The sequence below is a fragment of the Dermacentor silvarum genome, chromosome 3 (genome assembly GCF_013339745.2).
Source record: "Dermacentor silvarum isolate Dsil-2018 chromosome 3, BIME_Dsil_1.4, whole genome shotgun sequence".
NCBI lineage: Eukaryota > Metazoa > Arthropoda > Arachnida > Ixodida > Ixodidae > Dermacentor > Dermacentor silvarum.
This window is the reverse complement of record NC_051156.1, coordinates 190,416,237-190,431,187: the sequence shown is the minus strand read 5'-3', so window position 1 is coordinate 190,431,187 and position 14,951 is coordinate 190,416,237. Positions and strand designations below refer to the sequence as shown.

Genomic DNA, 14,951 nt, shown 5'->3' with positions numbered 1-14,951 from the left:
GTACAGTTGGCAAAATGCGTTGGTGCAATGAATGGCTGTGACGGTTTGTTGTAGGTGCGTATTTTCAATTTGTGGATGCATGCTTTTTTGTTTTCAGCACCTTTCTTTACCCCAAAGGCCAGGCTCCTACCCAAGAAACCGTCTCAGTAGATGGGCAGTACGAACTCTTCAGTGAAGTTACAAATGCCATCAAGGAAGGCGTTAAGGAACTAGTCTCGTCAGGCAAGTTTAAGTTCAAGTGCAAATCATGTTTAGAGAATTCTAAGAAAGGAACAAGAAGCTGTGTTGCAGCAGCAACAGAGTACTAAAAGTGATGCCATAGTGTCATGATTAAAAAAAGTTATCCGTTTTTATTGTCTGCAAGCTGTGACCACGGCCAGACAGTGTTCTCATTGCATGATCTTGCTGTTCCTCTGCTTTGGAATGCACAAAGCTAATTTTATGGTTTGAAAATGCACTTTGATAGTATTCCTTAGGTAGTATCACTTCCGTTGGACATATTACACCTGAAAATTTCACTTCTTTTTATGTCTACAGCAACCATATCCTGAGAACACCCTAATATTTCATAACATTCTGTGCCATAAAACTTACAAGCTTGACATGCCACTGTATGCTTTTGTACGTCCTTGTGTCATTTTCTTAACACCGCCATTCACCATCAGCTGTTGAAATCAGTCCTTTAACATTGGATCAGTTGTACTGTGGGGATGCATTTTTATTGTCCTGCCATCCACTCTGCAAGGAAACTGTATTCCTCGCAAACTGTATGTATGCATCTTTTCCGGTAAAACTATATTATGGTTAACAACTAACAAGGCACTTTTATGCGTGCACCCTTGATGTGCATGAGGCAGCTGGTGTATTTTGTCACTGATTTCATGGTTGGGCAGCTTGATTTCCAGCTGAGGCCCGGAATTATATACTGCAACAATTAGTTAGTGATGTGTCTAGCTTGTGGTCTGTAAAACTCTGCTGCCTCATGACCATCAGCATTTTTTAAGTGTCCCAACCATGCCTTGACATCGTGCTCAATGTCAGTACAGTAGACATGGTGGCTGTTATCAGGATGCTGTTCATTGCGGGATGACAGAAGGGGAAATAGATGCAGTACTTTTGTCATTCAGGCACACATTGGAGAGAAGTCTTACATTGTCTTCTGTATTCCTTCTCACTTTCAGATAAGTGTGAAACACCCATTTCGGAAACCCTGCTGACAGGAGGACTCAGTCTTGCCCTTTGTTGTATCTTTTTCGGGAATTTGATGCTTGTTTTTGTTTTTTTTTCTTCGCATGAAGTGTTATAATTTGTTTGTGTTGAATTTGATGCATGTTCTCCTGAATGTATAAAAACCACAGACATTAACAGGATAGAAAAGGAGACGTCAGGTCAGAAAAAAATAGCATCCCGGATACTGGTAAGTTTAACTTAGTGACGGCTGTAACTTTTGCAAATAGTTAAATATTTTCTTCCACCTTTCAGGTGCTATCTGCATCAGGTGAAAGTGCTTCTCAATACCTCAACTTCATGAATGTCTTCTTTACTGCACAGAAAAAGGTTAGTAATTGCAGCTGCAATTCACTTCATTACCATTGTAGTTTTATTGTTATTGTTGCATCTAAACAGGCATTAAAGGAAAATATTAAGCTTACCTATACCGTGTGATGGGTATGTGTTGCTCCTGCAAATGTGTGAGTGAAACACGGTTCCAGAGAAACACTGGTCTGAGTGTTTTTCTGGAACTGTGAATAAGTATTACAGTGGTGGAACAGCTGCGCCAGTTGCACCAAATTGAGCCAAGAGCAGTCCTGCACCAAATGAAGCTTAAGACAGAAAGCCTACTTGCGTTGATGCTGCCTCGGCCAGTAAACCTGAAACCAAAACCTAAACCACGCCGTCATCATCATCATCTTAAAAAGTTGCCGGTGTGGCCATAGCCACAGACGTAACAGATGCCGACGGTTTTTTATTCGTTGTTCTCACGTTTTGATTGCATTTCTCTCTGGTGTATGTTCCAATGTACTGCTGGTGTGCAGTATTCATGTTAATGCTATTCATGCTACGGTTTATTTCTTGTATCAGTGTGGCGCGGAGCTGTGAAGGACCAAAAAGAAGCCTCATAGTATGTCCGGTGCCACTAAATCTTATAATACGAGTACTCAACTGGTGACATTTCTGCTTATGACTCGGAACATTCTTTGCAACCCTGCGTGATCAGAGGAGCAGATTCAGTTCTTGTGTATTAATCAGCTTTCACATGTATCATGGCATGTATGTACCATGGCAATCCCTCCTGCCGTGTGCACATTAGAAGAAATCTTGGATGTCTTAACTGTGACTTCGGTTTAGTCGTGCACGTTCTAGGGCATGGCCTTGTTGACATGCTCAAGTTTAGCGAACTTCTTTGTTCTTGCTCTTTTGAAATGCTCCATACATGCAATGTCAAGGTCCTAGAAGCAACTCTGCAGCATGATGTACGCACAAGGGAAAGCCATTCTGCTGATTCTGTTAAAAATTAATTAAACTGTTGTGGTAATTTTTAGCCTAAATGTTGCATTGATACGCATAATTCCAGCTCCACTCTATTAATTATTTAAGTTGGAATTGTGACCATATCTGGAATCTAGATGTGTTGGACACTGCGCCAAAGGTGTTTGTCGTTGTGCCAAATCAGATTTTTGCCTGCCCCACTAGGTCACATACCTGTTCCACCACTGGAAATATGATAATTAACGAGCACAAACTCAAGTTGCAGTTGCAGAAACTTCAAAATATAAACATAATGAGAGCTTCCCCGAACTCGAATATTTGTGGCTGTGGTTGTGACATCTCACTGTCCCGTGACGTAGAACTACAGTGCCCACTAGCAGCAGGACATTGATGTTACATAGAGAACGTTTGCACGCCTTGTTTGTCTAGCCTTCTCAGCTTGTTGATGGTGTCAGCATGGCCTCTGCAATCAGGCAGCGCAAGGTTCGATCTCAGAGGCCATAGCATCACTACTATGGTTACAACTGCTGCCACAAGGTTGCGTGCCATGTCTGCAGCGTTTTGGTGCATAGTTGCCATGGTTACACCACTTTGTGCATGACTGGGTGATAGTTATGCGATGATTAAAATAGCTGTTGAACGTCAGGCCGTAGTTGTTGTTTTGCTTTTTCACAATACTTGTAATAACATGCAAACATAAATCGCACATTCCATTTTTAAGCAGTGATCATAGTACCGCACATTGGTGTCACGTCCGTTGCACAACGTGCATGAAATCGCTGCATCATGATGATGTTATTGGTGCTGCCCGACGAGCTTGCTCAGGGGCATTGCAGGGCCCCTGAGTAAAGGAAACTTGCATAAAATTAGAACCAAATGAGATAAACAGAAATGGGCCTCATATTCGAAATTAGCCAATAAGTTTACATGTGTGCACACTTTTTTTAGCACAATAACATCGAGAGTACGGATTTTAGTAAATTTTGGTCAAATACCCAGTTGCTCCTTGAAGGGACACTAAAGGAAAATATTAAGCCGAGCTAGGTCGAAAGACTAGGCTTCTGTAATAATCAATTCGTCATTGGTAGCGAGAACAGAGCTTTTCTAACTGAGAAAATGACAAAAATGTGAAATCGAAGTGGAGCCACCTGTTGGTGGATTATGTTACTTCTCCTGTGATGTCAGCACTGGCTGGTTCACAGAGAGTGCCATAGAAGAAGATCACTTGTGATGTGAGTGGCTCAAATTAGGGACATGAGCGGGACCTTTGGCAACAGTTTTCTATGCAAAATTATGACACATCGGCACGTAGAAAACCATCATGGATTTCCAGATAAATAATCTATCGATCTATCGACTTTGTATTTTCCTTTAGTGCCCCTTTAAATGCCACCCAGTGCTTGTTCCTTGCCTGTAGAAGAATGCCCACCAAGGTACAGCACACAGGCTGCTTACATTGTCATGTGCTGGCAAACAAGCATGCAGATCAACAGACAAACGACCAACGTGGAAGTAGCTATTTATTGGGTGAACTTTTGCCTTCTAAACCAAGGTACAATTTTGTAGTGGTGGAATCAAAAAGCGCAGTTGGTAGTCATCGAATCATATGATGCTGCTCTCATGCAGTGTCCTGTTTATAGGGGTATCGTTGTACAGGGTCGTCCACTCTTAGTACGAACACGCCATGTGCGCTGGCGCTCCGCGGAGCGTGGCCACACGGTGCCGTGTTCGTACTAAGAGTGGACGACCCTGTACATTCTAGCTTCCCTCTAGCTAGCCCTGTGTATTCAAGAATGCACTATAATCGGTGAACTCTGATAAAGTGGTCCTTTTTTTGTACATGTGGCCACTTGAAATGCATGAACAGTCGTATTGTGAACGCATCTTCTCAGTAATGTACAGAGGACTGTAAGTCCTCCGGACTCTGAGATCCTTGGCCCTGCACAGGAACTCTCTGCTGCTCTGACAGTCTCCGAGGCTGTACATTGCCATTCTAGAGGAGTTGCAGGCTGGCACAGAGAGGGCATTGCACATCCAGAAATTGTGCCGCCGACAGATTGGTGTCAAGACACAGCATCACTGAGTGTCTGCTGATGCAGTGTAATTTGCTTTTTACTGTCACTGAGCGTCCATTCCCAACAGATTGTCACGGCGAGTATCATCATCATCATCAGCCTATATTTATGTCCACTGCAGGACAAAGGCCTCTCCCTGCAGTCTCCAATTGACCCTGTCTTGCGCTAGCTGATTCCAATTTGCGCCTGCAAGTTTCCTAACTTCATCACCCAATCTAGTTGTCTGTCGTCCTCGACTGCAACGATGAGTATGTATGCCAGCAAAAGTTGTTTTTACACACCCCCAATGGTGCCCTAGTGGCTGTGGCAGAATCAGAATCGGTTTTATTGAAAATGAATAAAAAGGTTACAGGCTGTTAATATACAGAAGGAGGTCCCGAAGTCAGAGACTGCAATGGGTGGGACCTCCTTTTCAGTTTAAACATAATAAAGTACAGATTACAGAAGTTGTAACACATCGTGAACGAGGAATCATGAACACGAAGAACAATCCTAATAGTAAAGCACGGATTACAGCAGTTGTAACACATCGTGAACAAGGAATAATTACAGGTTTTAGCAAAAATAGGTTAGTGAAAGAATTAAACGTTCGTAAATAGGAGGCATATAAAAAGAAAAAAAAAAACTCTGTAGTATAATTTTGTCGAACACTAAATGTTACGAGTATAAATGACTGGACATAATAATAGTTATAATAGCACAGTGGCACTGTGCTGATAAGCATGAGGTCACGGGATAAATTTCAGGTCTCAGTGGCCGCATTTCAATGGGGGCAAAATGCAAAAACACCCCTGTAAGGGGCATTAGGTGCTCATTAAAGAACCACAGGTGGTCAAAAATTAATTTGAAGTCACTTAATGCGGCGTGCCTCACAATAAAATGTGGTTATGGCACATAAAACCCCAGAATTCTTTGTTGTTTTGTTTTGCAGTTTAACAGTAGTGCTGGCAAACCAAAGTTAACAAAAAATGAAAAGATAGGTATTTTATAGTTGTGCTTTTGAGTTAATCCTCATACCAAGCATTGCTTTTCAGAACGTCATCATAGATGCATGTGTCCTTGAAAAGGACTCTGGCTTGCTTCAGCAGGTGAGCCTTTTTTTACTCCAAGCTCATTGCTTCTTTTTCGCGTTACGAATGCACTCTCTGTTTTGGTGTTCAGTAGCTTATAGTAACATCCATTTCTTCTACAGTTGCCAGTGATTCGAAAAATTAGGCATGGATCTATGCTAGCACTGTCCGCTGCGGTCACAAATTGTACTTATTTAAAGTTTTCAAAGAAAACTCTCCTGGTAGTGCAAAAAAGTAAAGTTCATTGAGGGCTTTCCATAAATGAGTATTTGCTGCTCTCTAGTGATATACTTCTTGAAATTTCACACAAGTGGCTGAGTACATTTGCTTGATTTAAAGTGGGCCATACTCTGGAATGACTATTTCTGGTATGGTTGAATGACTAATGGATAGATGATCAAATTAATCAGTGAATGGCATAGTTGCAATGAACTCTTGTTTAACAAATGAGTCAAGGCCGCTTGAGTCTAATCAGCCCTTCATGCTCTTTAAAATTCTGCATGCTGTTTTCCAGAGACAAGTTCTCTGCTTAACTAACCTGCTTTCTTTCACTCCAAGAGGTGATTCTGCGACAATCTTTGTCCTCTCAAGACGTGCTACAATAAAATAAAGATAAGCACCACGAGCTTCAAATGCTAACAAAGACGACAAGGTATATGCATCTGTGCAAGACGACATATGCAAGACGACAAGCATCTGTGTTGTGCAAGCAACCTTTTGTGTGGTCATTGTAACTCTGCACAGACATTGACCTCAGCTGACTACTGCCATACATGTGGTTTGGCTTTGTTTTCATTTGATACATTATGTGCATCAGTGCAACTGGATTCCCAGTCAGTTAATCTAATCATAGCTTGCTGATCTATTTGATTAACTACATTATTCAATGCTCAAACCTAATTTTCAGAGCTGTTGCTTTGAGTCTGCAAAGTAACTGATGGAGAGGAACTAGAAATGTCTCAAGAATTATGTGAGAGGGAATCATGTGTAGTCGGGAAAATATTCCAAGATTGGGTGTAGCATTGTTCTTAACATCTTGTTTGCACAATGGCACAGTTGTGCTATTTCGTTTGCATTTAATTTGTGACATGAGAGAGATGCTAGAGGCTTACTTTGTGTCGCTGTTGTTCCTTAGGGCTGCGACATCACTGGTGGGAAGTACATGAAGGTGCCAAACCACACAGGTCTCCTACAGTACTTACTCGTAAGTCCTGGTCGTCCCAGCTATGGCGGTTCTTCCTCTTTTGTGCATCAGCAATATTAAAATTGACAGTCAGTCACACCCGTTGCGGTGACTCAGTCAGCTGAGGCGTTGCGCTGCTGAACACGAGATCGCGGGATTGAATCCCGGCTGCGGCGGCCGCATTTCGATGGAGGCGAAATGCAAAAACGCCTGTGTGCTTGCGTTGTAGTGCACGTTAAAGAACCCCAGGTGGTCAAAATTAATCCAGAGCCCTCCACTATGGCGTGCCTCATAATCAACTGGTTTTGGCACGTAAAACCCCAGAAAGAAGGAGACAGTCAGTCACATCATGCCTTATATGTAACATGCCTGAGTTCAGTGAGGCAATGTTTTGAAGCATATTATAAATAGAATACAGGGGGGACCACAAGAGCAGCCAAGTTCTAAAGTATTTTCATCCAAGCTGTTGTCACCCAGTTTGTGCTAGAATGCCAGGATGTACCTGTCGCTCCATAAAATTCCACTAGGGCTCTGTACTGTGCACTTTGACGTTTTTAATCCAAAGCATTCTTGTCTCTTACCAAGCACATTGCGGTAGGTATGTAGGTTCCTATCTCACCTCGTTTGGGGGTCTTTTTTAATAATAAAGGAATGTTGCGTATCCAATGGTGTGATTTGAAACAGGGTCCCAGCCTGATGCTCTACCCATCAGGCCATAACACATGCATGACACTGGGGAATAACAACCTGTTATATAACATATATAATTTTCGTTGCCTGCAATAAACTTTAGTTGATAGCACCATGTATACTGACCCCTTTTTTTCTTGGTCCCTGTTGTAATCGCACAGCCATGAGCATTTACCACTCTCCTTCTTGTGGAAGCTAGTGCATTCAGGCACTTGGTGCATGCAACAAAATGCCTAGCAGCAATTTGTTTATGAATTCAATAGCATGCCAGTTTTCTTGCCAAGTGTCAGCTCGCGCTGTGATATTCTATGCAACCTTGCACCCACCTGCTTTGGGATTGGCCCCAATTTACCCCATGCATTGTCGTCAAAATTTACCAGTGCACTACCTTCAGGATCGACCCATATCGTAGTGGAACAGATTGTAACGTCTCTTTGCCAGAGCACAGTAAATTAAGGCAGTCCTCGCTGTCATCGTTCTTGAGCCATTGTCGTCACCATTTTTGCTTTGCAGTTGCATGCTTGTGTCACACACAAAATTGCTTGCCTTACATGGACGTATTGCACCATCTAGTTGTATCACTTTATGGAACCACAAAATATGCTAGATACCTACCTGCAGAATGCTTCGTATAGTATTGATTCCCACTGTGTGTGGCATCTGCATAACTTTTTTGAACGTAGTTGTGAGTGCATCGACTTATATGTCTCACATGTATGTCCTCGGGTAGTTTCAAGTCCATCCTTCACTGTGATTGTGCAATAATGAATGTAATGAGTGCAAATAATTTCCATAGCTGCTAGCCAGTGATATTTGACGGCAGGGTTGCTGGAGTAGCATGTTTTAAAACCAGTCATAAAGCATTTCTTGTAATGAGAAGCTTAAAATGAAGCTTCTACACATGTGGCGAGTGAGCATTCTGATTTCTTAAAATAGTACTAACTGAAACAGCAACTTGTCTCAATTTTCAGGAATTTTTTTCTGTTTCTCATTATGACTATTCCTTGGCAGTGGCTGTTTCTTCCGGATAAGTCAACACGGAACTATTTGGTCTTCCCTCCACCAGTTCATGTGGACTACAGAGCAGCCTGTTTTTGCCACAGGAATCTCATCGAGATTGGCTACGTATGCTCGGTCTGCCTTTCCAGTGAGTTTGCTCTTGACATTTCATGTACTTTGGTAATGTGAGGCTGCATTTTTTTTTAAACTTCATTAAAGGAGCCCTTCAACATGCTCTGAGAAAGTTGTGGAATATGCCTGGTATTATGGGCTGTTTTAATGCACCTTGTATGAGTTATGATGCAATCAAGTGGTGTCTCTGCTGGGCCTTGACAGCCTTCCTTTCCTTTGCATCCTTGGTGCTGCACTGGAATGTGTTCTACCTTGCATTACACTGTCCATTGTCGGTCTGACATTTGGCATCGGCATGGCCTCCAAGATTGGGTCACTGCAGTGCTGATCTCAGAGGTCATTGTATTGGCATAGTGGTATTGTTTCTGGCCGCCAGATGGCACCATCCACTTATTAGTCATAAGTAGATGGTGGAGAGATAACCAGAGGTTATCTGATTGGTGGATAAAATCAAGGCAGGGGTGAAATTTCACCCACCACAAAGTACAAAATATGTTAATAGTCATGGCTAGGTGGCGTATGCCACCGCCCGGTTTAAAGGGTTCAGCCTCATCCATCCATCCATCCATCCATCATGAAATGCCTTCAGATTTAGTTTTACCATAGGCATTGCCTAGTCGTGACGCCTCATGAAATCCAGCCAATGGCTGCGATGTTTATCAGTGCACAGCAATGAATACAGAAGAGTGTTCGGGTTTCAAGAAGTTCAGGGAAAGGGCACTTGAGCAGAAGTGAGCAGAAACCATGAACCGAACCGCTAAAGTGCGTACGCTTCTGAGCAAAATTGTTGGCTCTCTGCTGTGTATACAGCAGTATTCAGCTGAGTAGCTCACGAGAGCATTGTCTGGTGTTCATGCATGTTTACTTTGCTCAGAAATTGTTGCAGGGCCTCTTTGAGGGACACTAAAGCAAAATAGTTCAGCTTGACTGATGACTACACTTCAAGAATCGTGGTAGACATGTCACTTTTACTGAGAGTAGAGAACTTGAGGGAGGGGGCCTGGTGTTAAAGGTGCCCTGAAACACAGAGGAGAAAACCTTGGGGATCTGTAGAAGAGGCTCCTGTGAACATTCGAGCCAAATATTATCACATTGATGCAGCAGAACTTATAATCTCGTGTCAAAAACAATTAAAAATCACTTGCTCTCGCCATCACTATGTTGTCATTGCAAGCAGCGAAGCCCACCAACAGCTATTGGCTGATTTCGTGATCGCAAGAACATTCTCAGTAATACCATTATTGCTAACTCTGTGGTAAATAAATGATAAATGTATATATCTGCGATCTCAAAAAGACAAAAAACATTTCATCTTTGCACTGCCGGTCTACACAGCACAGTTGTGCATAGCTGCTGGGTTCCAAGCCCTCTTGCCAGTGAGATGCGCAATTTTTGGGCGGAGCCTTGCCCCCTTGCCACCTCCCCTGTGTAGCTTCCAGTACGCTAGTGGAGACGAAAGGAGAGAGAAAGCTGCTCATTAGTGCGATAACTGCATGTAACTGCGCTTATATGTACTTGAAGGATTGAAAATACCTTTGAGTCAAGAGATCCGAGAGTCGGATGACCTTTACTAGTGAGGCCGTTCTATGATTGGTGAGAAAAGTGTTTCAGAGCCTCTTCAAAGGAACATCTGTACAACAGCATTTATTGATCTTTTCATTTCAAGAATTGGTATGCCAGATGACTTGTATGGTGACACCACTTTTGGATTGCTCGCGGCATCATGTAATGCGACACAAATCTTGGCAGTGATTGGTCTTGTGCTCACTTTGGACAGACTGGAAGCAAACGTAATAGTTACCGCTAGCAAATTTTTCATTCTTATATATTTGTTCAGTAACGTTAGTGAATTCAGGACAGTTGTGCGTAGCTTCTTGGCTCTGAGACAGCAGTGGTGTGCTGCGTAAAGTAGATGCTGCGGCCACTACCGGGTGCCATTGGAAACCAAAAGAAAAATGCGTCTTGATGCTACAGGTAGAAACGACAACCCCAAAGGCATGGGAAAAAAGAGTCATGGAAATGCTTCTAAAATAGTGCCTGTAAACAATGGAAAAAGGAAGCCCTTCATCCGTGCAGTAAGCCTGTTTGTCATCCTTGCTTTGACATAGCTGGGCCTTCACTAACCTCGCACTTCTGCAGATGTGTAGGAAAGTCCGCAACGAAAATATCGCACCAGATCTAGTGTTAGCTTTCTCCCATAGCTCAGACACATAAAATCAAAGCCCAATGACAAGGAGCAGAAGGAAAAGGCTTTTGTTATAAATTTATAGCCGTGTTCCAATACATCATGGAGTGCAGGTTCATATTGAAAATTAAAGGGGAAAGAAAGCTCATATGCTTTTGGTATGTACAGTGCTGTGATGCTTATTGGTGCTCACAGCACTAACAACACACTGTTTAAAGGGCCCCTGAACCACCCCTCAGGCTTGGTGAAATATCATAGTCCGCGGGTAGCAAAGCTGCTGTGAACATATCAGCCAAGTTTTGCTGTCGTACACGGTGCGTGGAGCTTGCAAGCGAAGCGCGAAGTCACCTGTTCTCTCAAACGCTCTCTTTTCAAACAGAAGCCTGCTCGTCACTCTCTTCAGATGCTTTATTTCGTAATAAAGCAGATTCCCGTACATGGCTGCTATTGGTAGCTGTGGTCGGCTACCCAGCGTAGATACCACGGCCACCGTGGGCTGCCACCACGAGTCCACTGGCTATGCTCACAGTCGCTCGCCAAGGACAACTGCGTTTGGCTTACGTTTAGCGCGTTGTATGCACCAAAATCTGAAGTCGTGGCATCTATGTTAACATCCCAAATAAAATTTGAACTGTGCGCCATGGTGTCATTTAGAAGGCGGAGCCTTGTGGCCATTCCCCACTCTGCCGTAGCCTTCACAGTGCAAGACACTGAAGAAGGAATGGGAGCACAGTGGAGGCCGTATTTGATTGCCAATAACTCCGCTTCTGCTGAACGCATTGAAGTATTTATTGCGGCAAAGTATTTCTGAAATAGCCTATTTTCACTTCAAATTCCTTTCTCCGCTTCGATAAAAAGTGGTTCAGGGCCCCTTTAATGATTCCCATCTCTCAACCAGCCCCCCACTGCTTGAGTCGGGTGTTCGCTTCACAACATTTGGTGCACCACAAAAAACATACTTGACTGTGATTTACAAGCAATCTGGGACAGTCTCATACACCTTTGCACCCATCACAGTAGCCCACTGGCTACAGCGTCGCGCTGTTTAGCTCGAGGTTGCAGGTTCGATCCAGGCTGCAGCAGCTGCATTTCAATGGGGGCAAATTGGAAAAGCACTCACCTGCTTAAATTTAGGTGCATGTTAGGGAAACAGAGGTGGTCAAAATTAATCCGCAGTCTCCAACTACAACGTGCCTCATAATCATGTCGGAGTTTTGGCTCGTGAAGCCCCAGAATGTAATTAATAGCCTTGGTAAACGTGAAATCATCATATAGTTACTTAAGGTTCGCCTTCCTTCATGTTCATCAAAGAAGGTTCGGCAGCTTTGCAGCGAGCTGATATAGAGTGAACACATGGCAACCAAGAAGGTGCCAAGGGTTGGCGTAGGTTGGGTTGCTGCAGTCCTACAAAACTAATTTTAATAAATCACACTCAAAGACCGGCCGAAAATGTTTGGGTGTCGTGGCATTGGATAGTCTCAAGCACGCTGTGCCTGGATTGCAAATGGAACTTCTGCAACAGTAATGACACTGTTGTTTCTTTTCAGTTTTCTGCGCGTTCAGTCCCATCTGCTCTACATGCCAGTAAGTATTCCTCTTAACCTGACCCTTTCCTGTGGCTGTGCTGCAAGATTTCAGATTTTAAAAGAATTTCATCGAAATGCCCCCACGTTATCATGGGGAGAGAATTGTCTTCTCAGAGTTTGACCCATTGGCTACCAAATATTATGAGCACCATGTGGCCCTCCATTCAAATTACCTTGTATGCACACTATGTAAACTTCCACAGTTGCATTCATTATAATAGTGCTCTATAGTAATAAACGTGTAGTAATAACAGGAGTTGCCTTTTATTTATAATTTTTTTTAGTAAATGTTTTTATCTCTCTCTCATTTACAATCTGAATGAGCACTTTTCAGTTCTGCTCTCTACTGCCAGTCACAGATTCATCTTTATGTGGAAAAGCTTGAAACGCTCAGTCATTTAGAAAGCGGCACTGCACTTTTTACATGCTCACCTGCTGTAGCCTTTTCTTTTCCTTTTTGCACGGCACACGCCATACTGCCATGACAGACTTTGTTTCTCAGGGTTCGGTGAATCTGACATGAGAAATGCGCCCACTGTGCCGCTTCAAGGCACATAGGTGCCACAATGCACATGCAAATGTTCTACAAATATCAAACACAAATGGAAAAAAATCAGACCACCCCTGAAATGGTCACATCGTGTCAGTTATTGACAGCATTTCTAAGCTTATCCAGCTTATATTGGCTGCTGTGGCATCTATGAACAGCTTTTTATACCAAGGATACCTTCCGCCCAGCTAATCACTCGCTTTGGCAATATGGCCCCCCATGGTTAACCAGCTATGACAGCCAATGGGTTAATGTAGCAAGAAATTTACACTAGCAGCAGACTCATTTTTGATGTATTCGTTACTGAATGCACCATTGGAGCATGTACCCATTCCGTGCATGCCAGCAACGAGAGAAGTAAACCAGCTGTCTTAAAACAATATTCGTTCGCCGCGATGTCTGCAGTTTAACCTGGGGCAGTATTCTCAGTCACTTTAGGGGAATAATTTCATTTTCCTGAGGATTCGCATGATTAGCAACAGATGCATCGGCGTCTGTGCGACAGCATTCCTGGCAAAGCGCCACTTGTGCTATCTTCAAATGGTGCCAGAAACCGACAGTTCGGTGCTAGTCACAAGTAACCCTAGCGAAAGTATTTTTGAGAGTGATTGACTGAATGCAGCCTTGATATGTAAACGTGTGCTGTTTTACTTCCCACTAAACATTTCATCTTGTGTAATAATTTCATGCTTAGCAAATAGGCGTTAAGTTGTCGTGGTCTCTTGAATGCAAATTTCAGTGTTCCATTCAATTTCCCCCACAGGGATGCCTGTTGCCTCATGGCTACTACTTCTGTTGCTGAAATGTAATCGTCTGCGTTAGTGGCCGGCTTGGCCATTGCGTGAACAGAGTGTGAAGAGCATTGTTTTTTTCTTCTCTGATGTAAACACATGTCCATATAACAGTGCTGCTGAAGAGGACAATTGTCCAAAGATAAGGAAATGGATAGAGTGAGAGAAAAGCACAACTTAATCACTGACTGGCTACTGACTTGGTTTCCTGGATCACGTGCCGTCTGTTCATCATGCCATGCAGAATGTACCATCTGCCGTTTTGGCAATGTGCTGTTCTTACTATTCGGTGCATCGTGCTCCGCCCCTTCAAAAACTGGTCTAATATGTCATACCCTTTTGTTGTAGCATTGCTGCTTTTGAATAGCACAAATCTTCCATTTCTCCTGCAGGACTGCCTTCAAGTTCACTGGGCCTTTACCATCACTGCTTAAAGGCAAGAAGAAAAAACAGAAACTCGGGATCTAGTTCTTCTGCCAAGTACAAGGAAATCATTTCAGAACCAGCAGAGCCATCAGCACCCTCATTAACATCTAGAGCCTTGCATCGGAAAATTAAAACTGTTAACTCAAGAGCAGTTTATTTGGGCCTTCCTCCACATTCTCATTAAGCTTTTCAGTAACATCTAATAGACAGCAGCATCAAATTGTGGGCTGCAAGTTAGAAACTTAACAGCATTGCAAGAGGGTTGAAAGTTGGCTTTTTGGCAGTGCATGAGGACTACGTATAGGTACAGTGGAGGAACACAGACAGATGCACACAGTGTTGTATGTGTCCACTCCGGTTTGTCTCATGTTCCTGTGCTGTGTGGTCTGTACCTATAGTTAGCAGTGTTGATTGCAGATGCAAAAAATTTGCGCTTTCACCAAAAGGGCAAAGTATTGACAGCAACCTCAAGGCCTTAAAATATTACTTGAGGTAAGGCTGGTAGTTCTATGGGCAGTATAAGCTTCAGTAAACATTTTCTTACTAAACAGACATGATGTCAAAAAAACTATTATGTAGCATGATGTCACATAGCTCCATTTCACATGCGAACATTCTGCACTGCCGCTCCCATTACCATTTCACTGTGCTGTCCAATGTGTCACACAGGAAGAATCAGTTGCCGGGAAGCAATAGATTTTGTATGAAACCGGTGCACACCATAAAATACAGAATTAAGGTATATTTATTTTCCTAACCATAATTTTCCTCATA

The 14,951-nt window shown here is 43.0% G+C and overlaps 1 protein-coding gene across 3 annotated transcripts in view; it reads left to right on the top strand.

Moving 5' to 3' along the window:
* LOC119446302 (general transcription factor IIH subunit 3-like) overlaps nt 1–14,951 on the top strand; it is a 50,057-nt gene that overhangs the window by 1,024 nt on the left and 34,082 nt on the right. For 2 of the 3 annotated variants that reach the window (XM_037710700.2, XM_049664083.1), the window contains exons 4-12: nt 98–222; nt 1,182–1,244; nt 1,359–1,417; nt 1,483–1,557; nt 5,600–5,653; nt 6,771–6,839; nt 8,520–8,655; nt 12,372–12,408; nt 14,144–14,315. In XM_037710700.2, the coding sequence (XP_037566628.1) occupies nt 98–222; nt 1,182–1,244; nt 1,359–1,417; nt 1,483–1,557; nt 5,600–5,653; nt 6,771–6,839; nt 8,520–8,655; nt 12,372–12,408; nt 14,144–14,219 (694 nt within the window). In that variant the 3' untranslated portion in view covers nt 14,220–14,315. Of the gene's footprint in view, nt 1–97; nt 223–1,181; nt 1,245–1,358; nt 1,418–1,482; nt 1,558–5,599; nt 5,654–6,770; nt 6,840–8,519; nt 8,656–12,371; nt 12,409–14,143; nt 14,316–14,951 lie in introns of those variants that run through there. The other variant, XM_049664084.1, reaches the window with a different exon arrangement.